The 19,727-nt window shown below is 43.9% G+C and overlaps 1 protein-coding gene across 1 annotated transcript in view; it reads left to right on the top strand.

The window, feature by feature from the left end:
• The first annotated feature begins 1,085 nt into the window (after positions 1–1,085).
• The window catches only part of LOC110506276 (SH3 and multiple ankyrin repeat domains protein 2-like), a 64,920-nt gene continuing 46,278 nt past the window's right edge, over positions 1,086–19,727 (top strand). Inside the window, exons 1-2 of the mRNA XM_036964121.1 lie at positions 1,086–2,178; positions 7,600–7,724. Of these exons, the coding sequence (XP_036820016.1) occupies positions 2,007–2,178; positions 7,600–7,724 (297 nt within the window). The 5' untranslated portion in view covers positions 1,086–2,006. The remainder of the gene's footprint in view (positions 2,179–7,599; positions 7,725–19,727) is intronic.

The following is a 19,727-nucleotide window of genomic DNA, read 5'->3' as shown; positions in this document are numbered from 1 at the left end:
TTCCTGGGGTCCACACAAAACATGAAACATGACATAATACATCATATTAATAAACAAGAACAGCTCAAAGACAGAACCACAATCAATTAAAAAAATCTATTTAAAAAAGGCACACGTAGCCTACAAATCAATACCGGTCATGTGGTTCGACATTTGAATTAGTGCAGTGGTCACATCACCAGGACTACCATGCGTTGATATCCCACAGAAGTCTATTGTGTGTTTATCCTCTGGCCCCACATTGTCCACGTTTTGACTCTTGTATCTGTTATTGTCACTCTGGTGGATGGATAAAGATGACTCTATCGATAACATGCAAACTCTCCCCTGTCAAACCATGGGACGTGGTTAAATCAACAAATCGGCGATGCTTCAGGTGATAACGGTGCGATTTAAATGTCATTGACCACCTGACTCCATGTCTTGACAGGTCATGGGCGATAGCCTCGTGTGCTGTTTCAATGTGTGATCTTATTGTCTTGTTGTTTTTGCTGATTATCCTGACAAGCTAAAGTGACTGGGTGTTTTGAATAAACCTTTTTAAATAAAAGCGTGGTGTTATTATAACAATAATAACAATAATAATATAACCAGGATGTTGTCCTTTAAAAAAAAAACAAATTGTGTTGCTAAGGCAACTCTGCATTTTCTGCTCTGTTGCTAGGAAGGCAGTTGCAGCTCTCTATCTCTCCTCTCATCCCTCACCATCCCTGTTTATTGTGTCTCATATCTCATCCACTGTCTGGGTGGATTTGACTGTGTGTCCCCCCCCCCCCCATTTGCTATGGTAGAGTACACACACACACACACACACACACACACACACACACATTAGGTGGCCTTGGTGTGAGAGAATGATAAGATGAGGGAGGTTGTGAGAAGTGTTTACTGCCAAGTCAAAGTTCAATAGGTGCCTTTCATTCCCCACTAATCCCAGCTCTCGTGGCAGGTAAACTTTAGCAAATGAGCATGCCACGCTAGTCACACTGTCTGTGTGCCTTAAGTATATCGACTGAAAGGTTCAAGCTGCAGATGTGGCAGGTAAAGGGTATATAGCAGTATTACTGGTAGCCTGGTAGGCCTACTGTGATGTTGATGGGGCTATATTGCTTGGACCACATCATTGCTGCTTGTAGATGTTTTTTTTCTTTCTGGATGTTAGAGGTGAAAAGGTGTCTGAGAATTGAATAGCTTGATTGAATGTGGCTGTGACTGACGTGGTGGCCTTCTGTTTTTGGAGTATGAGCATACAGGTTTGAGTTATCACCTTTGTGCCCAATCGCATTTGGAGTCAGGGGAAAGAGGATTCAACAAAAAAAATCTATTTCTATAAAAACTGTATCAAAGCCCCATCCATGATTTTTTTTAACACAGCAATGAAACTGAAAGCAACATAATTACCTGAAAATCTTTCCTTCCCTCTCCGTTTCTCTCGTCACGTTGCTTGGGCGCATCTGTCGCCTTGCATTACATTAATGAAAAATGTAATGCAAGCGCATGCGGGCTGCGTCCCTCTCTGTGTCACCCACCGCCACCCCACGCCATTGAGTGGGAGGACACCCACCTCTCGACTCGAGTGAAAGGGTCAATCACTCATGCATGGCCTCCTGTTTTCGTGCCCGCGCACTGCCATGCTGGTCACGCTCTCCCTTCTCTCTTTCTCTTATCTCATTCGTTGCGCGCACTCCTCGCCCAGGACTCCTAACTGCCTGCCACCATCCGTTCCTTTTATCCCCCCCTCCTCCGCGCCAAGCCACGCTTTCATCATCATTTATTTAGTCGGTAATGCTGCTTCTATCCGACGTCACGCTTCGACTTCGCCATCTCCGGCCTCCGCTTGTCGCTCCCCGGAGTGGTTTTCGGCCGCAGAGGAGAGGAGCGGCGGCTTTTCTGGAGATGCGGGCGCCGGACTGCCACTGCCAGCGTTGTCATGCACTTCATTTGAGCTAAAAGGGGCCGAAGCAAGGAGCCCCTCCTTCGGGGGCTGCCCAGAGTAGCTTACGGCGATGAACCTGCACTCAGGGCGGGCGGCTGTGGCCGTGATGCGGATGATGGGCTGTAATAACGGGCGCTTTGCGCGGCATTTTCTCCACAGCGACTGCGTGGTCGAGGAGAAGACGGTGGTCTTGACCAAGAAGGAGAATGAAGGCTTCGGCTTCGTGCTGCGAGGGGCCAAAGGTAAGATGCTACCCTGGTCTCTCCCCCATTCTCCATATCCCTTTCTCATGGTTACGGTATATGTAGGCACTGCACATTAAACACGATAATAACAGCCTATGTATCTTATATGTCTCGATATAATACAACTTTAAAGAGATTAACATTGTATTTCCCACCTGAAGTAACCACAGGAACCCCTCCACTCTGTATGTCAGTCGCCTGTAGCTTACTGTATAACGTAAATGCATTATGAGTATATAGGAGTCTGTCTGTCTGTCTGTCTGTGTGAGCGTCAATGTCTAGCCAGCCAGACACCATCATAACTGAAGCAGAAAAACACACACACAAACACACACACACACACACACACACACACACACACACACACACACACACACACACACACACACACACACACACACACACACACACAGAGGGATAGAATGTTGCAAACACTTAACACTCAAAACATAATCACACTTACACACACACACACAAAGACTAACTGCACCTCTGTCCACCTCTCTAGAACAGAGGCCCTCATGGGTCCAAATAGTTGGACCTGTTCCGAAATGGACCTGGGGCTTTCCCATCTGGACATGATTTGTATCAATTCATTTTTTAAATATAGAGAGAGACCTTTTCCGAACGGACCCGAGGACAACTAGATCTGTTCCACATAGACCTGGTCGGATCCAGACCCGATCCGAGTGAGAGAAGCGGTAGAAGAGTACATTTTTAAACTTCTTTATTATCTAGAGTTGATAAAGTGTAAAGAAGAGGGGGTAGAGAGACGTGAGGCTATAGCAGGGGCCGTGCTGTGTGTGTAGGCTACTTTGAGTGTGAGTGAGTGACAAGGGAGGAGGGAGGGAGAGACAGCAACCAAGCAAGCCGATGCGCTATATTAAACTAATAGCTGCCATAGCTAAGTTATTTATCATCCATTATGATTCTGAGCACCTGTCTTGACTGAATCTAGTTAAGCTTGCTAGCTAGCTAGCGCTGGCTAATTGAGGAAGTAAGCGCTTTCTCATCTTACACAGTTACAAACAACAACAACTCCATTCAGAATATAAAGTAGCAGCCTACCTGTTGGCTCTTGGTAATTGTAGCCTATTCTTCTCCTTTAACTTTTAATTCCATCACTTTAATTGCATCTTCCATTGATTAATATCTCCTAACTTTTGCCCCATACGGAGGCTCTATGACTGTAGTCTATTTTTTATTTATTTTTCATTGAACCTTTATTTAACTAGGCAAGTCAGTTAAGAACAAATTCTTCTTTACAATGACGGCCTACCAAAAGGCAAAAGGCCTCCTGCAGGGACGGAGGCCTTTTTATTTAATTTAAAAATAAATATAATAAAAAATATAGGACAAAACACACATCATGACAAGAGAAACAACACAACACTACATAAAGAGAGACCTAAGACAACAACATAGCAAGATAGCAACACATGACAACACAGCATGGTAGCAACACAACATGGTAGCAGCACAACATGGTAGCAGGACAAAACAGGGTACAAACATTATTGGGCACAGACAACAGCAGTAAAGGCAAGAAGGTAGAGACAACAATACATCATACAACGCAGCCACAACTGTCAGTAAAAGTGCCCATCATTGAGTCTTTGAATTAAGAGATTGAGATGAAACTGTCCAGTTTGAGTGTTTGTTGCAGGTCGTTCCAGTCGCTAGCTGCAGCGAACTGAAAAGACGAGTGACCCAGGGGTGTGTGTGCTTTGGGGACCTTTAACAAAATGTGACTGGCAGAAAGGGTGTTGTATGTGGAGGATGATGGCTGCAGTAGATATCTCAGATAGGGGGGTGTGAGGCCTAATAGGGTTTTATAAATAAGCATCAACCACTGTGTTTTACGACGGGTATACAGAGATGACCAGTTGACAGAGGAGTATAGAGTGCAGTGATGTGTCCTATAAGGAGCATTGGTGGCCAATCTAATGGCCAAATGGTAAAGAACATCTAGCCGCTTGAGAACACCCTTACCTGCCGATTTATAAATGAAGTCTCCGTAATCTAGCATGGGTAGGATAGTCATCTGAATCAGGGTTAGTTTGGCAGCTGGGGTGAAAAAGTAGCGATTACAATATAGGAAACCAAGTCTAGATTTGAATTTAGCCTGAAACTTTGATATGTGCTGAAAGAAGGACAGTGTACCATCTAGCAATACTCCCAAGTACTTGTATGAGGTGACTATCTAAAGCTCTAAACCCTCAGAGGTAGTAATCACACCTGTGGGGAGAGGGGCATTCATCTTACCAAACCACATGACCTTTGTTTTGGAGGTGTTTAGAACAAGTTTAAGGGCAGAGAAAGCTTGTTGGACACCAAGAAAGCTTTGTTGTAGAGCGTTTAACACAAAATCCGGGGAGGGGCCAGATAAGTGTAAGACTGTATCATCTGCATATAAATGGATGAGAGAGCTTCCTACTGCCTGAGCTATGATGTTGATGTAAATTGATAAGAGTGTGGGGCCTAGGATCAAACCTTGGTGTACAACCTTGGTGACAGGCAGTGGCTGAGACAGCAGATGTTCTGACTTTATACACTGCACTCCTTGAGAGAGATAGTAAGCAAACCAGGCCGAAGCTCCTCAGAGACACCAATACTCTGTAGCCGGCCCACAAGAATGGAATGGTCTACCGTATCAAAAGCTTTGGCCAAGTCAATAAAAATAGCAGCACAACATTGTTTAGAATCAAGGGCAATGGTGACGTCATTGAGGACATTTTAAGGTTGCAGTGATACATCCATAACCTGAGCGAAAACCAGATTGCATACTAGAGAGAATACTATAGACATCAAGACAAGTTTTTCCAACACTTTTGATAAACCGGGCAAATACAACAGTTAGGATCAGCTGGATCTCCCCCTTTAAATAAATACATTATTATTATTAAATAAATAATAAATAAATAAAGGACAAACCGTAGCTGCCTTCCAAGCAATGGGAACCTCCCCAGAGAGGAGAGACAGGTTAAAAAGGTCAGAGATAGGCTTGGCGATTATAGGGGCAGCAACCTTAAAGAGGACTGGGTCTTAACCGTCTGACCCAGGTGTTTTTTTGTGGTCAAGTTTAAGGAGCTCCTTCAGCACCTCGGACTTAGTGACCGCCTGCAGGGAGAAACTATGTAGCGGGTAGGGGAAAAAGAGGGAAGAGCATCGGGGCTTGTCGCATTTGAAGGGTTGGGAGATGAGGAAATGTTGGACAGGCGATTCCTGTGGCGGGTCAGGCAAGGTGCACGCTGACTAGGTGTACAGTGTTTCCTCCGACACATTGGTGCGGCTGTCTTCCGGGTTGGATGCGCACTGTGTTAAGAAGCAGTGCGGCTTGGTTGGGTTGTGTTTCAGAGGACGCATGGCTCTCGACCTTCGCCTCTCCCGAGTCCGTACGGGATTTGTTGTAATGAGACAAGACAGTAACTACTAACAATTGGATACCACGAAATTGGGGAGAAAAAAGGGGGTAAAAAAATAAAAAAAAGCTCAGCCATGTGCTTCTTGTTAGTAACAACCACATCAACTTGAAGGGACATGGGCAACGGTGAGGAGGAGGGTTTATTCTCCAGGTCTTTAATCGTTTTCCAGAACTTCTTGGGGTTAGACCCACAGAGAGAGAACTGCTCCTTAAAGTAACTAACTTTGGCCTTCCGGATAGCCTGAGTGCACTTATTTCTCATTTCTCTGAACGAGAGCCAGTATGTGAGTATGAGTATGCGTGTGCCAAGCCTTTCGTCAAATGCAATTCTTGAGGTGGAGTAACTCTGCAAGATCACGGTCGAACCAGGGGCTGAACCTGTTATAAATTCAAATTTTCTTTATGCGGGCGTGTTTGTTAACAATATCACTGGGGGAAAAAAGGACGGTACAGGCGTCTTCGACAGAGGGGATCAAGCTGATTCTATACCAATTTACAGAGGCCTCTTATTGCCACTTTGAAGACTTATGATTGTCAAACAATTGCTACACACGCCACTCTCGTGAAAAGCAAAGAGCAGAAGGATAAATTATAAAAATGTTCTCTCTCTCTCTACTGCAGCAGTCACGTTCGGATCTATATGGATCCGTCTGGACAAGTCAGTCAAAATGACACATACCCGATACCCATAACAATCAAATCAGATCCTACCCAGACCCTTGACATTATTTAGAAATCTGGATATCGGGTATTTGGGTACAGGTGGATCTGTGAAGACCGCTACTCTAGTGCACACACTCGCAAATGCACACACACTCACACATCAATATCAACCTGCGTGTAGGACATGTTGTCAGGACATTAGTGCGATTGTCCACACATCATTTGATATTACACCACCCATTTGATGCTATCTAAAAATAGCCCACTGAGCGGCTGTTTTGGTTTCTATGATGATTACAGCCATGTCCTAATCCACACTGTCAAACGCTGTGAGGAGGCATTTTCTTATTGGTCTGCACTTTTGAGGTACATTTTTTTTTAGGGGGGGGGGGGGGCAGACAGGGATAGAAGAAGAAAGTGACAGAGAGAGGAGGAGGACAATTTAGCCTAAAAAACAACAAGCCGAATGTACTAGAGTTGTTCTGACACTGCCATCACCCAAGGGAACTGAGCCAGCCCTCTTTATCCTCTGGCACTGTGTACTTCACACACACTCTCTAATGCTCACAAACACACACAACGGAAACACACAAAATCGCACGAAAACACACACACAGAAACAATGCACCGACTCTCACATAAAATCACAAATGAATGCTTGTGCATACATGCAGGCGCATACACGCACACGCATGTGCGCGCACACACACGCGCACACACACAGTGCCTAGCATCTCTCATACAGTAAAAGGATGATGTATTAGAAGTGTCACTTGTCACCATTGGTTTCTGGCTGCCACTAGGACACAATGTGAATATCACTGGCCGGTGGAAGAGAGGAGAAGAGAAGAGGTGGGAGAGGGGAAAGAGAGAGAGGGTGACAGGGGATACGGGTGAAGAGAGGGAGATGGGGAAGACGAATTAGACAGCTGTATAGGAGATGGGAGAAAGAGATCTTACTGCCCCTACCACCAGAGCAAACCTTGTGTCACACACACACAGACATTAGGACAGCAGTAAACTAATCTGGCTGTGTTGATGACAGCACCGTGTCTGCAGCCTTCCACCTTATTGAATTGGCAATGACCTTTGTGGTTTTATTGGTGATTAATGGATTATCCCTGCTCGTCTGTCGGTTGTTTGTTTGTCTGCTGATCACAAAGTCAATGCTAAACTCTGTTTAAAATAAAGCTGTGTGTGTGTGTGTGTGTGTGTGTGTGTGTGTATAGATCTGGAATGGGGCTAGATCTCCATAGACACCGGGTTGAGGAGGGGTGTGGTGTTCAGGATAAGGTGCTAGCCCACTTACCTTCTCTCTTTCTCTCCCATAGCGGACACGCCCATCGAGGAGTTTACTCCCACCCCTGCCTTCCCAGCCCTCCAATACCTGGAGTCGGTGGATGAGGGAGGAGTGGCCTGGCAGGCGGGGCTTAGGACCGGGGACTTCCTCATTGAGGTAAGTGTGTGTGTGCATGTATGCAGTTTTATGTGAGAGTGAGTGCATTGTGTGTCTGTGTGTGTGTTATTGTGCGATTGTGTGTGATTCTGTGTATCATACTACTATTCACTTCCTGTCCCTAACAGAGTTCTTTCTTCCTGCTGCTAGAAGCAATGAGATTGGTTGTAGAGATCCATTTTGGGATGAGTGAGAGCTGACTGGTGATGATATCTGTTGGCGCTTGAGTTTTTGGTTCATCTTGATCTTAGGTCCCTCTTTAATTTACAGACTGCTATTTACGTGTATTTAAAAAGCACACGCTAGTATGATCATTATGTAATAATAATGTTACAATTAAATGTGTCTTTGGGATTCTTACCACATAGCCCGACTTTGCAGCTTTTGATACCAGGTAGTTAGTTACCACTTGTCCTGTTTCTGCCCAATGCTTTGAGTTTCGGAGGGCTTTTGGATCAGACCAGTGATTCCCAAACTCTGGGTCAGGATCCACCACTAAGTCAAGGGTAGTCCCCTGTCTGGTGGCAGATGAACATCTGATTGTGTCCAGTTGCATCGGTTTGTTTATTTGTGGTGAAAGGCTTTAGGTGGGTCACAGCCAAGGATGTGGTGGGAAAAAGCTACATCCAGGTAGTGATAGCCAGCTTAGGCTAGCATCATACAATAACATGGCCTTCCTGAGACCTGAAGTACTGTTTTTTGTGGTTACTTTTTGTGGTCTGTTTGTGTGTTCTGTTTTTTGGGGATATTGGTTATGATGGTGCTGTTTTAGAATTGTTATGAACATAGATGTGTGTGTAACGAGTGCAAACAGTGCAATTGTAATCAGTGCAAGTGCTGTGGTTGGGGTTTGTCTTGGCTCTTGCTAAATAGATAATCTCTCTCTCTCTCTCTGCCTCCATCTCTATCTCCTCTCTCTCCCTCACGAGCTGTTACACACACTGCCCCAATCTTTCCCCCCATCTCTCTATTACAGCATCTTAAACACAGTTTACCCACTGGGCAAAAACTGGTTGAATCAGTGTTATTTCCACATAATTTCAACCCCAACAATCAATGTGATAATGTTGCGACAACGTGGAAAACTGATGGGATTTGCAAAAAGTCATCAATGTGAGGGCGGCAGGGTAGCCTAGTGGTTCGAGCATTGGACTTGTAACCGAAAGGTTGCAAGTTCAAATCTCTGAGCTGACAAGGTACAAATTTGTCTTTCTGCCCCTGAATAGGCAGTTAACCCACTGTTCATAGTCTGTCATTGAAAATAAGAATTTGTTCTTAACTGACTTGCCTAGTTAAATAAGTGTTGTATTTTTTTCACCCAACTTTTAACCTAAATCCAATGACATGGTGATGTTTTATTATTATTATTTTTAGACGTTGAATTCACTTTAGTTGACAACAATCAAACTAGACGTTCTACTGACATCTGTGCCCAATGGGTACAGCATCCTTGGTCTTACTTGATGTAAGACACTGTTTATGCCTCTTGTTCCTCAGACACTGCAGTTTTTGGCAAATCTCTCCCAAAATCGAGATTCTATATGGAGTGGGCTGCGCTGCATTACTGTGCCCTTAGCTGATGGGCTGATGGCTGATGGGCATCTTAAATGGCTGTGAAGCTAATTTGAATGAATATTGGATTCATTTTTTTATTATTAAATATTCAAATTCAATATTTATATATTCATTTTCGATATGGTAGATATTGTATTCAGTGACTGAATCAAGTTTACAAAATATAATTTAATGTTTATCAAAGTTTCAAATATTCAACTTCTCAGATGTATTCAGATTCAGTTTTTAAATGCAGTTCTCCAAATTCAGATTCAAAACCAGAGACAACATCCTGCTACTTTGCCAGCCAGGAACGGTAGTGGAGAACAGATAGAAGAATCAAATGCTGTCTGTTATAAACAGAAACTCCTGGTGGTTTCTGAAGCCAATGTACCCTTGCCGGAGACTTGAAACTAACAGTAACACATTTCTAACTCAAACGATGTCAAACTAACACGTCTTCCACTCTCAGGCAAGGTTCTCATGACATAAGCATAGATCACCAAACCACACTCTTTTATTGAGTAACCTTGCTGTCACGTTGGTATAAAGGGTCGGGAGACAGGCGCAGGAATGTGTAATAGGGTTTTTTATTACACCCAAATTACGGCGTGCCGTGTAAAGTCACGGGGACGAAGACCAAACAAACACCATACAAAACACAGGGTTGAAACACAAACAAAAGAGCGAGGAGTACCTCGAATAAATAACACTAGCGCACAATGATTAACACACGGGACGAGACCCGTAATCATCTACGCAATCCACAATGGCACGAAAAGCCAAGACACACAGCACAGGTACACACACGCACCAACGGACATTGTAACAATAATCAACAGGACACTGGTAAACCAAGGGCACCCTTATGCAATTACTAATCACTGGGAATAGGGGCCAAGTGTGCGTAATGAAAGTTCCGGAGGGATCCGTGACACTTGCTGGACATTGAATATTTGTATTAGTCTAGCAGGTGTGGAACTTTGAAACTCACTCAGCCTAAAGAGCCGCCCCCCCCGCACAATATGAAGAAGGTATTTTTCAATAGCATGGTGGGTTGGAATGCTTTAGAAAGGTGACCATGTGTGTTTGTGAGGCAGAGGTCATGAGATTGAGCCTCGGTTTTTGTATTTCTATTTATTAGGGATCCCCATTAGCACTTACATCACACATAAAACAAAAGATAGAACAGAACATCATATAACATTATTACACCACTACATATATACAATACAAAATGTATAACACCACCATACAACAATATTACAATGTACGTGTGTGTAGAGTACGTGTGCTAGAGTTTGTGTGCGTGTGTGTGTCTGTGTGTGTGTCTCTTCATAAGGTGTACTTTTATCTGTTTTTTTAAATCTGATTCTACTGCTCGCATCAGTTACCTGATGTGGAATAGAGTTCCATGTTGTCATGGCTCTATGTTGTACTGTGCGCCTCCGAAAGTGTGTTCTGGACTTGGGAATTGTTAAGAGACCTCTAGTGGCATGTTTTGTGGGGATATGTATGAGTGTCCGACAGACAGCTCGGTGCAGTCAGTTTGTCAACACTTCTTACAAAAACAAATCTCTCCTCCACTTTGAGCCGTGAGAGATTGACGTGCATATCATTAATGTTACTCCTCCGTGCACATTTAAGGGCCAGCCGTGTTGCCCTGTTCTGAGCCAATTGTAAGAGAGGCTTCCATGAAAGAACACCCTCTGTTTTCTGTTAGACAGGTAACTCTTTATCCACAATATAGCAGGGGGAGTAAAGCCATTACACATGTGTTTTTCCAGCAGCAGACTATGATCAACTATGAACTGAATCAGGGGGAAGCGGTGCTCGTTAAGCAAGCAGTGTGTCTTCCCTTACATTAACCTCCATATAGGCTTCAGCTAAGTTGGCTAACACAGTCCTCGGACATACAGGAGACCTAGTTCAAACCCAGGAGGTCACAAAAGCAAGATTAAATAGGGAGCGGAAAGGCTATGACAGGGCTATTCATTTGTATATTCTTATCGGGGCCAAATTGCGTTTTATTTTTGTATCATACTCCCTTCCCACGTGTCCTATGTGGTCTGTGATCATAATAGAGGGGAATAGAAAGGACGTCCATGTCCTGAGTCTTCGCTTTTAGGAGTGGGGTCATAATAACTTATAGCCAAAAAACTGAAAGGCAGTCGAGCGGAGGCAAGATCAGGGGGGACCATTCTAGCCAATGAGAGGATAGATATATACATGTGTGAACAACAGGCGCAGCAGTGTCCACTAGTTACCACAGCCACAAAGTCAACATTGCTTTTTGGTTTTAATTTAAGGTTAGGGTTAGGCAATAGGTTAGCAGTGTGGTTAGGGTTAGATGTAATACAAATTCTAAATTATGGAATTAAAATACAATTTATGTTGGCACTGAAATCGCTCCATACAAGCCAAGCATTTTGGGTATACTGTACTGAAAGTGGCTGCCACAGCAGTGGTGCTGACAGGGCTAAGTAAGATGGTGGTGGTTAGCCCAGATAAAGATTGTTAGCAGATTGCTACACTACATTGTCATTTCTCAAATGTAGCAGCTCCCCCCTCTCTCTTTCTCTCTCTCTCTCGCTCTCTCTCTCTCTCTCTCTCTCTCTCTCTCTCTCGTTCTCTCTCTCGTTCTCTCTCTCTCTCTCGTTCTCTCTCTCTCTCTCTCTCTCTCTCTCTCTCGTTCTCTCTCTCATTCTCTCTCTCTTCCACTCTAATTCTCCCATAGCAGTCCAGGACACTGAATATGGTACAGTACAGTACACAGATGTTCTAACTGTATCTCTCTGCCTGTGTGTTTTTGAATAGAGATAGAGAGATGGGGAGGAAGACTGTAATATAACGCTCCTCTCTCCCGGGTCAGGAGAGTGCTGTGTGTGACCACTGTATGTATGCAAGGGCAGCTGCTACCCTCAACCCCCAGGTGTGTGTGTGTGTGTGCGTGCGTGTGTGCATGTGTGCGTGTGTGCGTGTGTGTGTGTGTGTGTGTGCGTGTGTGTGCGTGCGTGCGTCAGTCAGATCTCTTCCCCACTGCTGCATATTCTGAGCATCTTACTGTCAACTCGGACCTCCTCTAGTGCCACACAAACACAGCTGACACAAGTACAACGTCTCTTACCATACCATAATTCTACCAGTGGACTGATGACACTATCTCTTTCCCAACTTAGTTACAACAAACCAGTAAAGCTAGTCTACGTCTTTTTAGCGCATTGCTAATAAACACTTTACTGCGTGACGTTCTTGCACTGTGAACGTGCTACGTTTGCCAGCTAGCTCAGTTCCCTGCTAATATAGCAGTCAACCATGCTTTCCCAACAGACCCCAGGTCTGTGCTCAGTGATATTGATGAGATCACAACCATTGCCCTTGACCCAATTATGCCTGAGTGAGTGGCCAATTTTCTCTCTGACAAGCAGTATTGTGATGATAGCTAGAGGGTCTGGAATAGCCAGTGCTGGAACCTGTTAACTTGTAACCTACATCCACTTAGAGCGATGGATATGCCGTGTTCAGCAGACTATGTTTGAGATTTACAATGCTAGACGAAGGCACTATAGCCCTATTCGGTCGGGATTAGTTTTACTGCGGGAGGTCAGGTAATAATGTATTACATGCACAAGCACAAAACACAGCAACCGTAATTTTAGTCCCTTCTCAATCTGCCATGTCAGTAATTTTCACATGGTGGGAGAGTTTATTTGTTTATTCAGATTCCCATTAGCTTCTGCCGAAAGCAGCAGCTGTTCTTCCTGGGGTCCACACAAAAATATAAAAGGCGACAAGTAACAAAACTCTGGTGGACTAGGACAGTCACACAAATTTCAAATGCAACGATTATACAGACAATGCAACTAGAGAGTAATGTGTGTCTAGTTTGTGTGCGTTAAGAGTGTTTGTGTGTGTCATTTCACAGTCCCTATTGTGCAATGAGACGTTGTTTTATAAAAAAATGAATTAGGGAATTTAGCTTTTTGCGTGAATAATTAGAAATGGGAGTTCCATTCGATCATGGCTCTGTATATATACATTTGTTTTGGACTTGGGGACTGTGAAGAGACCCCTGGTGGCATGTCTTGTGGGGTATGTATGGATGTCTGAGCTGTATGTTATTTATTATGCAAACAATCTGGAATTTTCCTCACAGTAATATTTCTCATACAAACTAGAAGAGAAGCAGTTAGTCTCTCATCGACCCTCAAGACGGGCATGCATGTTGTTGATGTTGGTTCTGTATGTGCAGGTGTGCTCTGTTCTGAGCCAGCTGCAGCTTTGCTAGGTCTTTCTTTGCTTCAATTGACCATATTACAGACAGTAATCAAGATGGGACAAGACCAGAACCTGAACAATTAGTACAGCTGATTTTTTTTTGTCAAAAACGCAGGACATCCTTTTTTATAACAGACACCTTCACACCAACTTTGTGAATATGATTTTGTATTTGTATTTATTAGGCAGCAGCTACTCTTCCTGGGGTCCAAACACATTAAGGCACTTCCATCACATATAAAAAAAAAGATAAAACACTACATCATATAACATTATTACACCACTACACATCTTCAATAGAACATGTACATGTGTGTAGAGTGCGTGTGCTGGCACATGTGTGCGTATGCGTGTGTCTGTACCTGTGTGTGTGTCTCTTCACAGTCACCGCTGATCCATAAGGTGAATTATAATTTTTTCTGTTGATCTGATTCTACTGCTTCCATCAGTTACCTGATGTGGAATAGAGTTCCATGTAGTCATGGGGATTCTGAAGAGACCTCTGGTGGCGTATCTTGTGGCGTATGCGTGGGTGTCCGAGCTGTGTGCTGCTAGTTTAAACAGACAGCTCCGTGCATTCAGCATGTCAACACTTCTTACAAAAACAAGTAGTGATGAAGTCGATCACTCCTCCATTTTGAGCCATGAGAGTTTGACATGCATATTATTAATCTTAACTCTCTGTGTACATTTAAGGGCCAACCGTGCTGCCCTGTTCTGAGCCAATTGTAATATTCCAAGGTTCCTCTTTGTGGCATCTGACCACACGACTGAACAGTAATCCCGGTGCGACAAAACTAGGGCCTGTAGGACCTGCCTTGTTGATGTTGATGGTGTTGTTAAGAAGGCAGAGCAGCTCTTTATTATGGACAGACTTTTCCCCATCCTAGCTATTGTTGTATCATCAATGACAATTTACAATCCAGGTCCAGGGTTACTCCAAGCAGTTTAGTCACTGTTAGCTAGATTGCAGCTAGCTAGATTGCAATGGAGCCCACTTCACCTGGAATAGCTAACAAACGTTTCCAGCACTGTAGAAGCTGTGTTTATTACTCTCTTATCCAGGACAATATTGACAATCCGTAGTTCCAATGCAGCAATTGTTTGTTTGCGGAGGATTACAGGAATGAGGTAGCTATCCTTAGCAAGCAAATTTCAATGCTTTACAAACTTTTGGGGAAAATGCAAATTGGAACTTTCTCCGTCTCAACTCCTGTGGCTGGACGCCGTTCGGGCCTGATGGATGTTTCCCCGCCTTGTCATCTGTCCCTATCCGAATGGCCTGTGCTACCTGGAACTTGCCTGCCGAGGTAGTCGTCTCCATCTGCTTTTCCGACAAAGAACAGCAAGAGGATTGTTCCAATCAGTGCTGGTCCCATGTCACAAGTCGTGGAAACCGAAGGCAGCGACATTCTTCTAAGGGGACTGAAGTGTCTGCGAGAGGTTCGGAGCAGCTTGACATAGGGGATAGCTTCACCACACTGCTACCTGATCTTTCTGCGTCTTCATCGCTGGGATTGCCTGTGTCTTTGGCGGCTGTGCTGACTCCAGCAGCGGCTTCGTCGCCGAGTTCGGCTCCTTTCCCTCTCTCTGGATCTGACGGACCACTGCCTGCTGTGGAACCTATCGCCGGGAGCAGCGGGCATGTGCTATGCTGCTTTTCGCGGGACTGTGAAAGGTTTAACGAATTGTGTGTGATGTAGGAATGGGCGGATTTCTCCATTGTATTGAGCAGATCAGTGGTGAGAAATGTCTCAGTCCCTGGAGCAAAAACGTTGTGCTTATCCAAGACCACAAATACAGGACATCAATAAGCTGCTCCCGAACATTTTAAACGAGCTTCAGGAAATTTAGTCTAGCATAGTTCATGTGGAATTCAATTACATTATGAAGGGCAGCTCAGAACAGCTGAAGATGGATTTTAAAGAACTGATTGGGTCTCTGCTTGACACCACCAAACGCCCCATAATATATGGCCATGTGCCCTCCCTAAATTATTGCCTTGAATGTTTAAGAAGACTATTAGCCCTCCATGGCTATGAGACTATTGCAGCTCTGTGGTTGTGACATTTATTGACAATTTTGATACCTTCTGGAAACAAAGCTCAATTTATAAGGAGGATGGGATCCACCCAAATCATTTGGAGGATGGGATCACCTAATTTATGTTCCCCTAACTCTATGCAGTAATCATGTGCCTATGAACCAAAGTTATACTGTTAGCACTGAGGTGGTGTGCCCTAGTAGGAAGTGTGTGCAGCTCTCCCTGCACTAACATAAATAATACAAGCATGTGTACTTCTGCTCAGCTTCTCAGTAAAGCAATGAAAACAGTCAAGCATTACAGAAAAGTGCTAAAAATAGCCCACATTGCCTCCCGGGTGGCGCAGTGGTTAAGGGCGCTGTACTGCAGCGCCAGCTGTGCCATCAGAGACTCTGGGTTCGCGCCCAGGCTCTGTCGTAACCGTCTGCGACCGGGAGGTCCATGGGGCGACGCACAATTGGCCTAGCGTCGTCTGGGTTAGGGAGGGCTTGGTCGGTAGGGATGTCCTTGTCTCATCGCGCACCAGCGACTCCTGTGGTGGGCTGGGCGCAGTGTGCGCTAACCAAGGTTGCCAGGTGCACAGTGTTTCCTCCAACACATTGGTGTGGCTGGCTTCCGGGTTGGATGCGCGCTGTGTTAAGAAGCAGTGCGGCTAGGTTGGGTTGTGTATCGGAGGACGCATGACTTTCAACCTTTGTCTCTCCCAAGCCTGTACGGGAGTTGTAGCGATGAGACAAGATAGTAGCTACTATAACAATTGGACACCATGAAATTGGGGAGAAAAAGGGGTAAAAATAAAAATAGCCCACATTAACATATTTAGCTTACAAAACAAGGTTCATGAAATCAATAATTTGCTATTTACAGATGACATTCATATTCTGACATCTCTGAAACTCACTTAGATAATACCTTTGATGAGACAGTGGGAGCGATACATGGTTATAAGATCTACAGAAAATACAGAAATGCCATTTATATTTAGAACCACATTCCTGTAAACTTAGAGAGGAACTCGTGATCAGTACTGTTGAAGTAATATGGCTACAGGTTCATCTGCCTTACTTAAAGCCCATTCTGGTGGGAAGCTGCTTTAGAACACCAAGTGCTAACAGTCAGTATCTGGATAACATGTGTGAAGTGCTTGATAATGTATGTGATATCAAGAGAGAGGTATGATTTCTTGGTGATTTAAATATTGACTGGCTTTCATCAAGCTGCCCATTCAAGAAAAAGTTTCATGATTCATATATACAGTGCCTTGCGAAAGTATTCGGCCCCCTTGAACTTTGCGACCTTTTGCCACATTTCAGGCTTCAAACATAAAGATATAAAACTGTATTTTTTTGTGAAGAATCAACAACAAGTGGGACACAATCATGAAGTGGAACGACATTTATTGGATATTTCAAACTTTTTTAACAAATCAAAAACTGAAAAATTGGGCGTGCAAAATTATTCAGCCCCCTTAAGTTAATACTTTGTAGCGCCACCTTTTGCTGCGATTACAGCTGTAAGTCGCTTGGGGTATGTCTCTATCAGTTTTGCACATCGAGAGACCGACATTTTTTCCCATTCCTCCTTGCAAAACAGCTCGAGCTTAGTGAGGTTGGATGGAGAGCATTTGTGAACAGCAGTTTTCAGTTCTTTCCACAGATTCTCGATTGGATTCAGGTCTGGACTTTGACTTGGCCATTTTAACTCCTGGATATGTTTATTTTTGAACCATTCCATTGTAGATTTTGCTTTATGTTTTGGATCATTGTCTTGTTGGAAGACAAATCTCCGTCCCAGTCTCAGGTCTTTTGCAGACTCCATCAGGTTTTCTTCCAGAATAGTCCTGTATTTGGCTCCATCCATCTTCCCATCAATTTTAACCATCTTCCCTGTCCCTGCTGAAGAAAAGCAGGCCCAAACCATGATGCTGCCACCACCATGATTGACAGTGGGGATGGTGTTTTCAGGGTGATGGGCTGTGTTGCTTTTACGCCAAACATAACGTTTTGCATTGTTGCCAAAAAGTTCAATTTTGGTTTCATCTGACCAGAGCACCTTCTTCCACATGTTTGGTGTGTCTCCCAGGTGGCTTGTGGCAAACTTTAAACAACACTTTTTATGGATATCTTTAAGAAATGGCTTTCTTCTTGCCACTCTTCCATAAAGGCCAGATTTGTGCAATATACGACTGATTGTTGTCCTATGGACAGAGTCTCCCACCTCAGCTGTAGATCTCTGCAGTTCATCCAGAGTGATCATGGGCCTCTTGGCTGCATCTCTGATCGGTCTTCTCCTTGTATGAGCTGAAAGTTTAGAGGGACGGCCAGGTCTTGGTAGATTTGCAATGGTCTGATACTCCTTCCATTTCAATATTATCGCTTGCACAGTGCTCCTTGGGATGTTTAAGGCTTGGGAAATCTTTTTGTATCCAAATCCGGCTTTAAACTTCTTCACAACAGTATCTCGGACCTGCCTGGTGTGTTCCTTGTTCTTCATGATGCTCTCTGCGCTTTTAACGGACCTCTGAGACTATCACAGTGCAGGTGCATTTATACGGAGACTTGATTACACACAGGTGGATTGTATTTATCATCATTAGTCATTTAGGTCAACATTGGATCATTCAGAGATCCTCACTGAACTTCTGGAGAGAGTTTGCTGCACTTAAAGTAAAGGGGCTGAATAATTTTGCACGCCCAATTTTTCAGTTTTTGAATTGCTAAAAAAGTTTGAAATATCCAATAAATGTCGTTCCACTTCATGATTGTGTCCCACTTGTTGTTGAATCTTCATAAAAAAATACAGTTTTATATCTTTATGTTTGAAGCCTGAAATGTGGCAAAAGGTCGCAAAGTTCAAGGGGGCCGAATACTTTCGCAAGGCACTGTACATTTCTTGAATCTTGTTTCTTAGGATACATATGCTAATGTGGGCTGTTTTTAGCTTTTTTCTGGAATGCTTGATTGTTTTTATTGCTTTACTGGGAAGCTTAGCAGAAGTAGATATTTTCATGTTATTTTTGTTTGAGCTGATAGTGCAGGCTGAGCTGCAACCATTGGACTTTCTACTAGGGCACACCGCCTCAGTGCCAACAGTATAACTCTGGTTCATAGGCACATGATTAATGCATACAATAGCTGTAGAATCAACAGAGGCATTCAGGGCAGTTAGCGGGACATACATTAGCTTACGTTGTGTCTGCCAACGCCCCAGGGATAATGTACATTTGCTGCAGCATTATGACACCTCAGCAACACAATGGTAGGGATTAACTGAGTTGTGCTTGGGGTCATTGATAAGTCCAGGAGTCAAGAGGATTCAGCTGGACTCCATCATTCCTGTAGAGCATATTCTGTTTCCAGAAAGTGCCAAAGTTATCTGTAAAAGTGATTCAAACAGAGCTACTGCAATATTTTAGCCATGCGTGTAATGCCAGTAGCCTGAATCATTCACACTCGCGGCCTAACGATGGTAGCAGACCTAAAATAATTGCCCGCTTTTTTGGAATCTTTCAGTGCTAGAATCAGCTCTTAAAAATTCATTTTCAGAAGTTCCGAGCTAGCCCTCCTAATGTCGTCTGACACCACAGGCTGCTTCCGACCATTCTACGACAGCTGCCGGGAGTTGACGCTGTCGTAGAGCGGTCGGAATAAGCCTTTTAATGTCCTGTACTCATGCTCCAGGATATCACATGGTTTTTTGCCCCGGGAACCATTGTGTTTCTTACCATAGAACTCGAGATGACGAGTTGAGGAGGTTTGGCCATTCTTTCGCCTCGAGTTGTTTCGCAAAAGTATTTATTCCCTTTTTAGTTTTATGTGTGGCATAAACACAACCCGTCAACAATGTTTTAATCTGATTAGGCTACTTCAAAGTCTTCTGTAGGCGACCTGCGCACGATCGTCCACTCCACTAATTCCAGCATCCAAACTGTGCATTTGATGAATGGAAAGAGGCATCTGTTACAAAACACCAAAAAGATGAATGACATTCAGAGAATGTCAAGCCAAGTCTTCGATAATGAGTACAAGGTAAGGAGGGATGTATTTTCTGTTTGTCAAGAATTTCATACTCTTTGATTGTGATGTTGAAAATGCAAATCATGATGTTGAAGTGCCTGAAGTCGCTAA

Source organism: Oncorhynchus mykiss, chromosome 26 (genome assembly GCF_013265735.2).
Source record: "Oncorhynchus mykiss isolate Arlee chromosome 26, USDA_OmykA_1.1, whole genome shotgun sequence".
NCBI lineage: Eukaryota > Metazoa > Chordata > Actinopteri > Salmoniformes > Salmonidae > Oncorhynchus > Oncorhynchus mykiss.
Note: the sequence above shows the minus strand (reverse complement) of the source record. Positions and strands in the feature narration are given on the sequence as shown.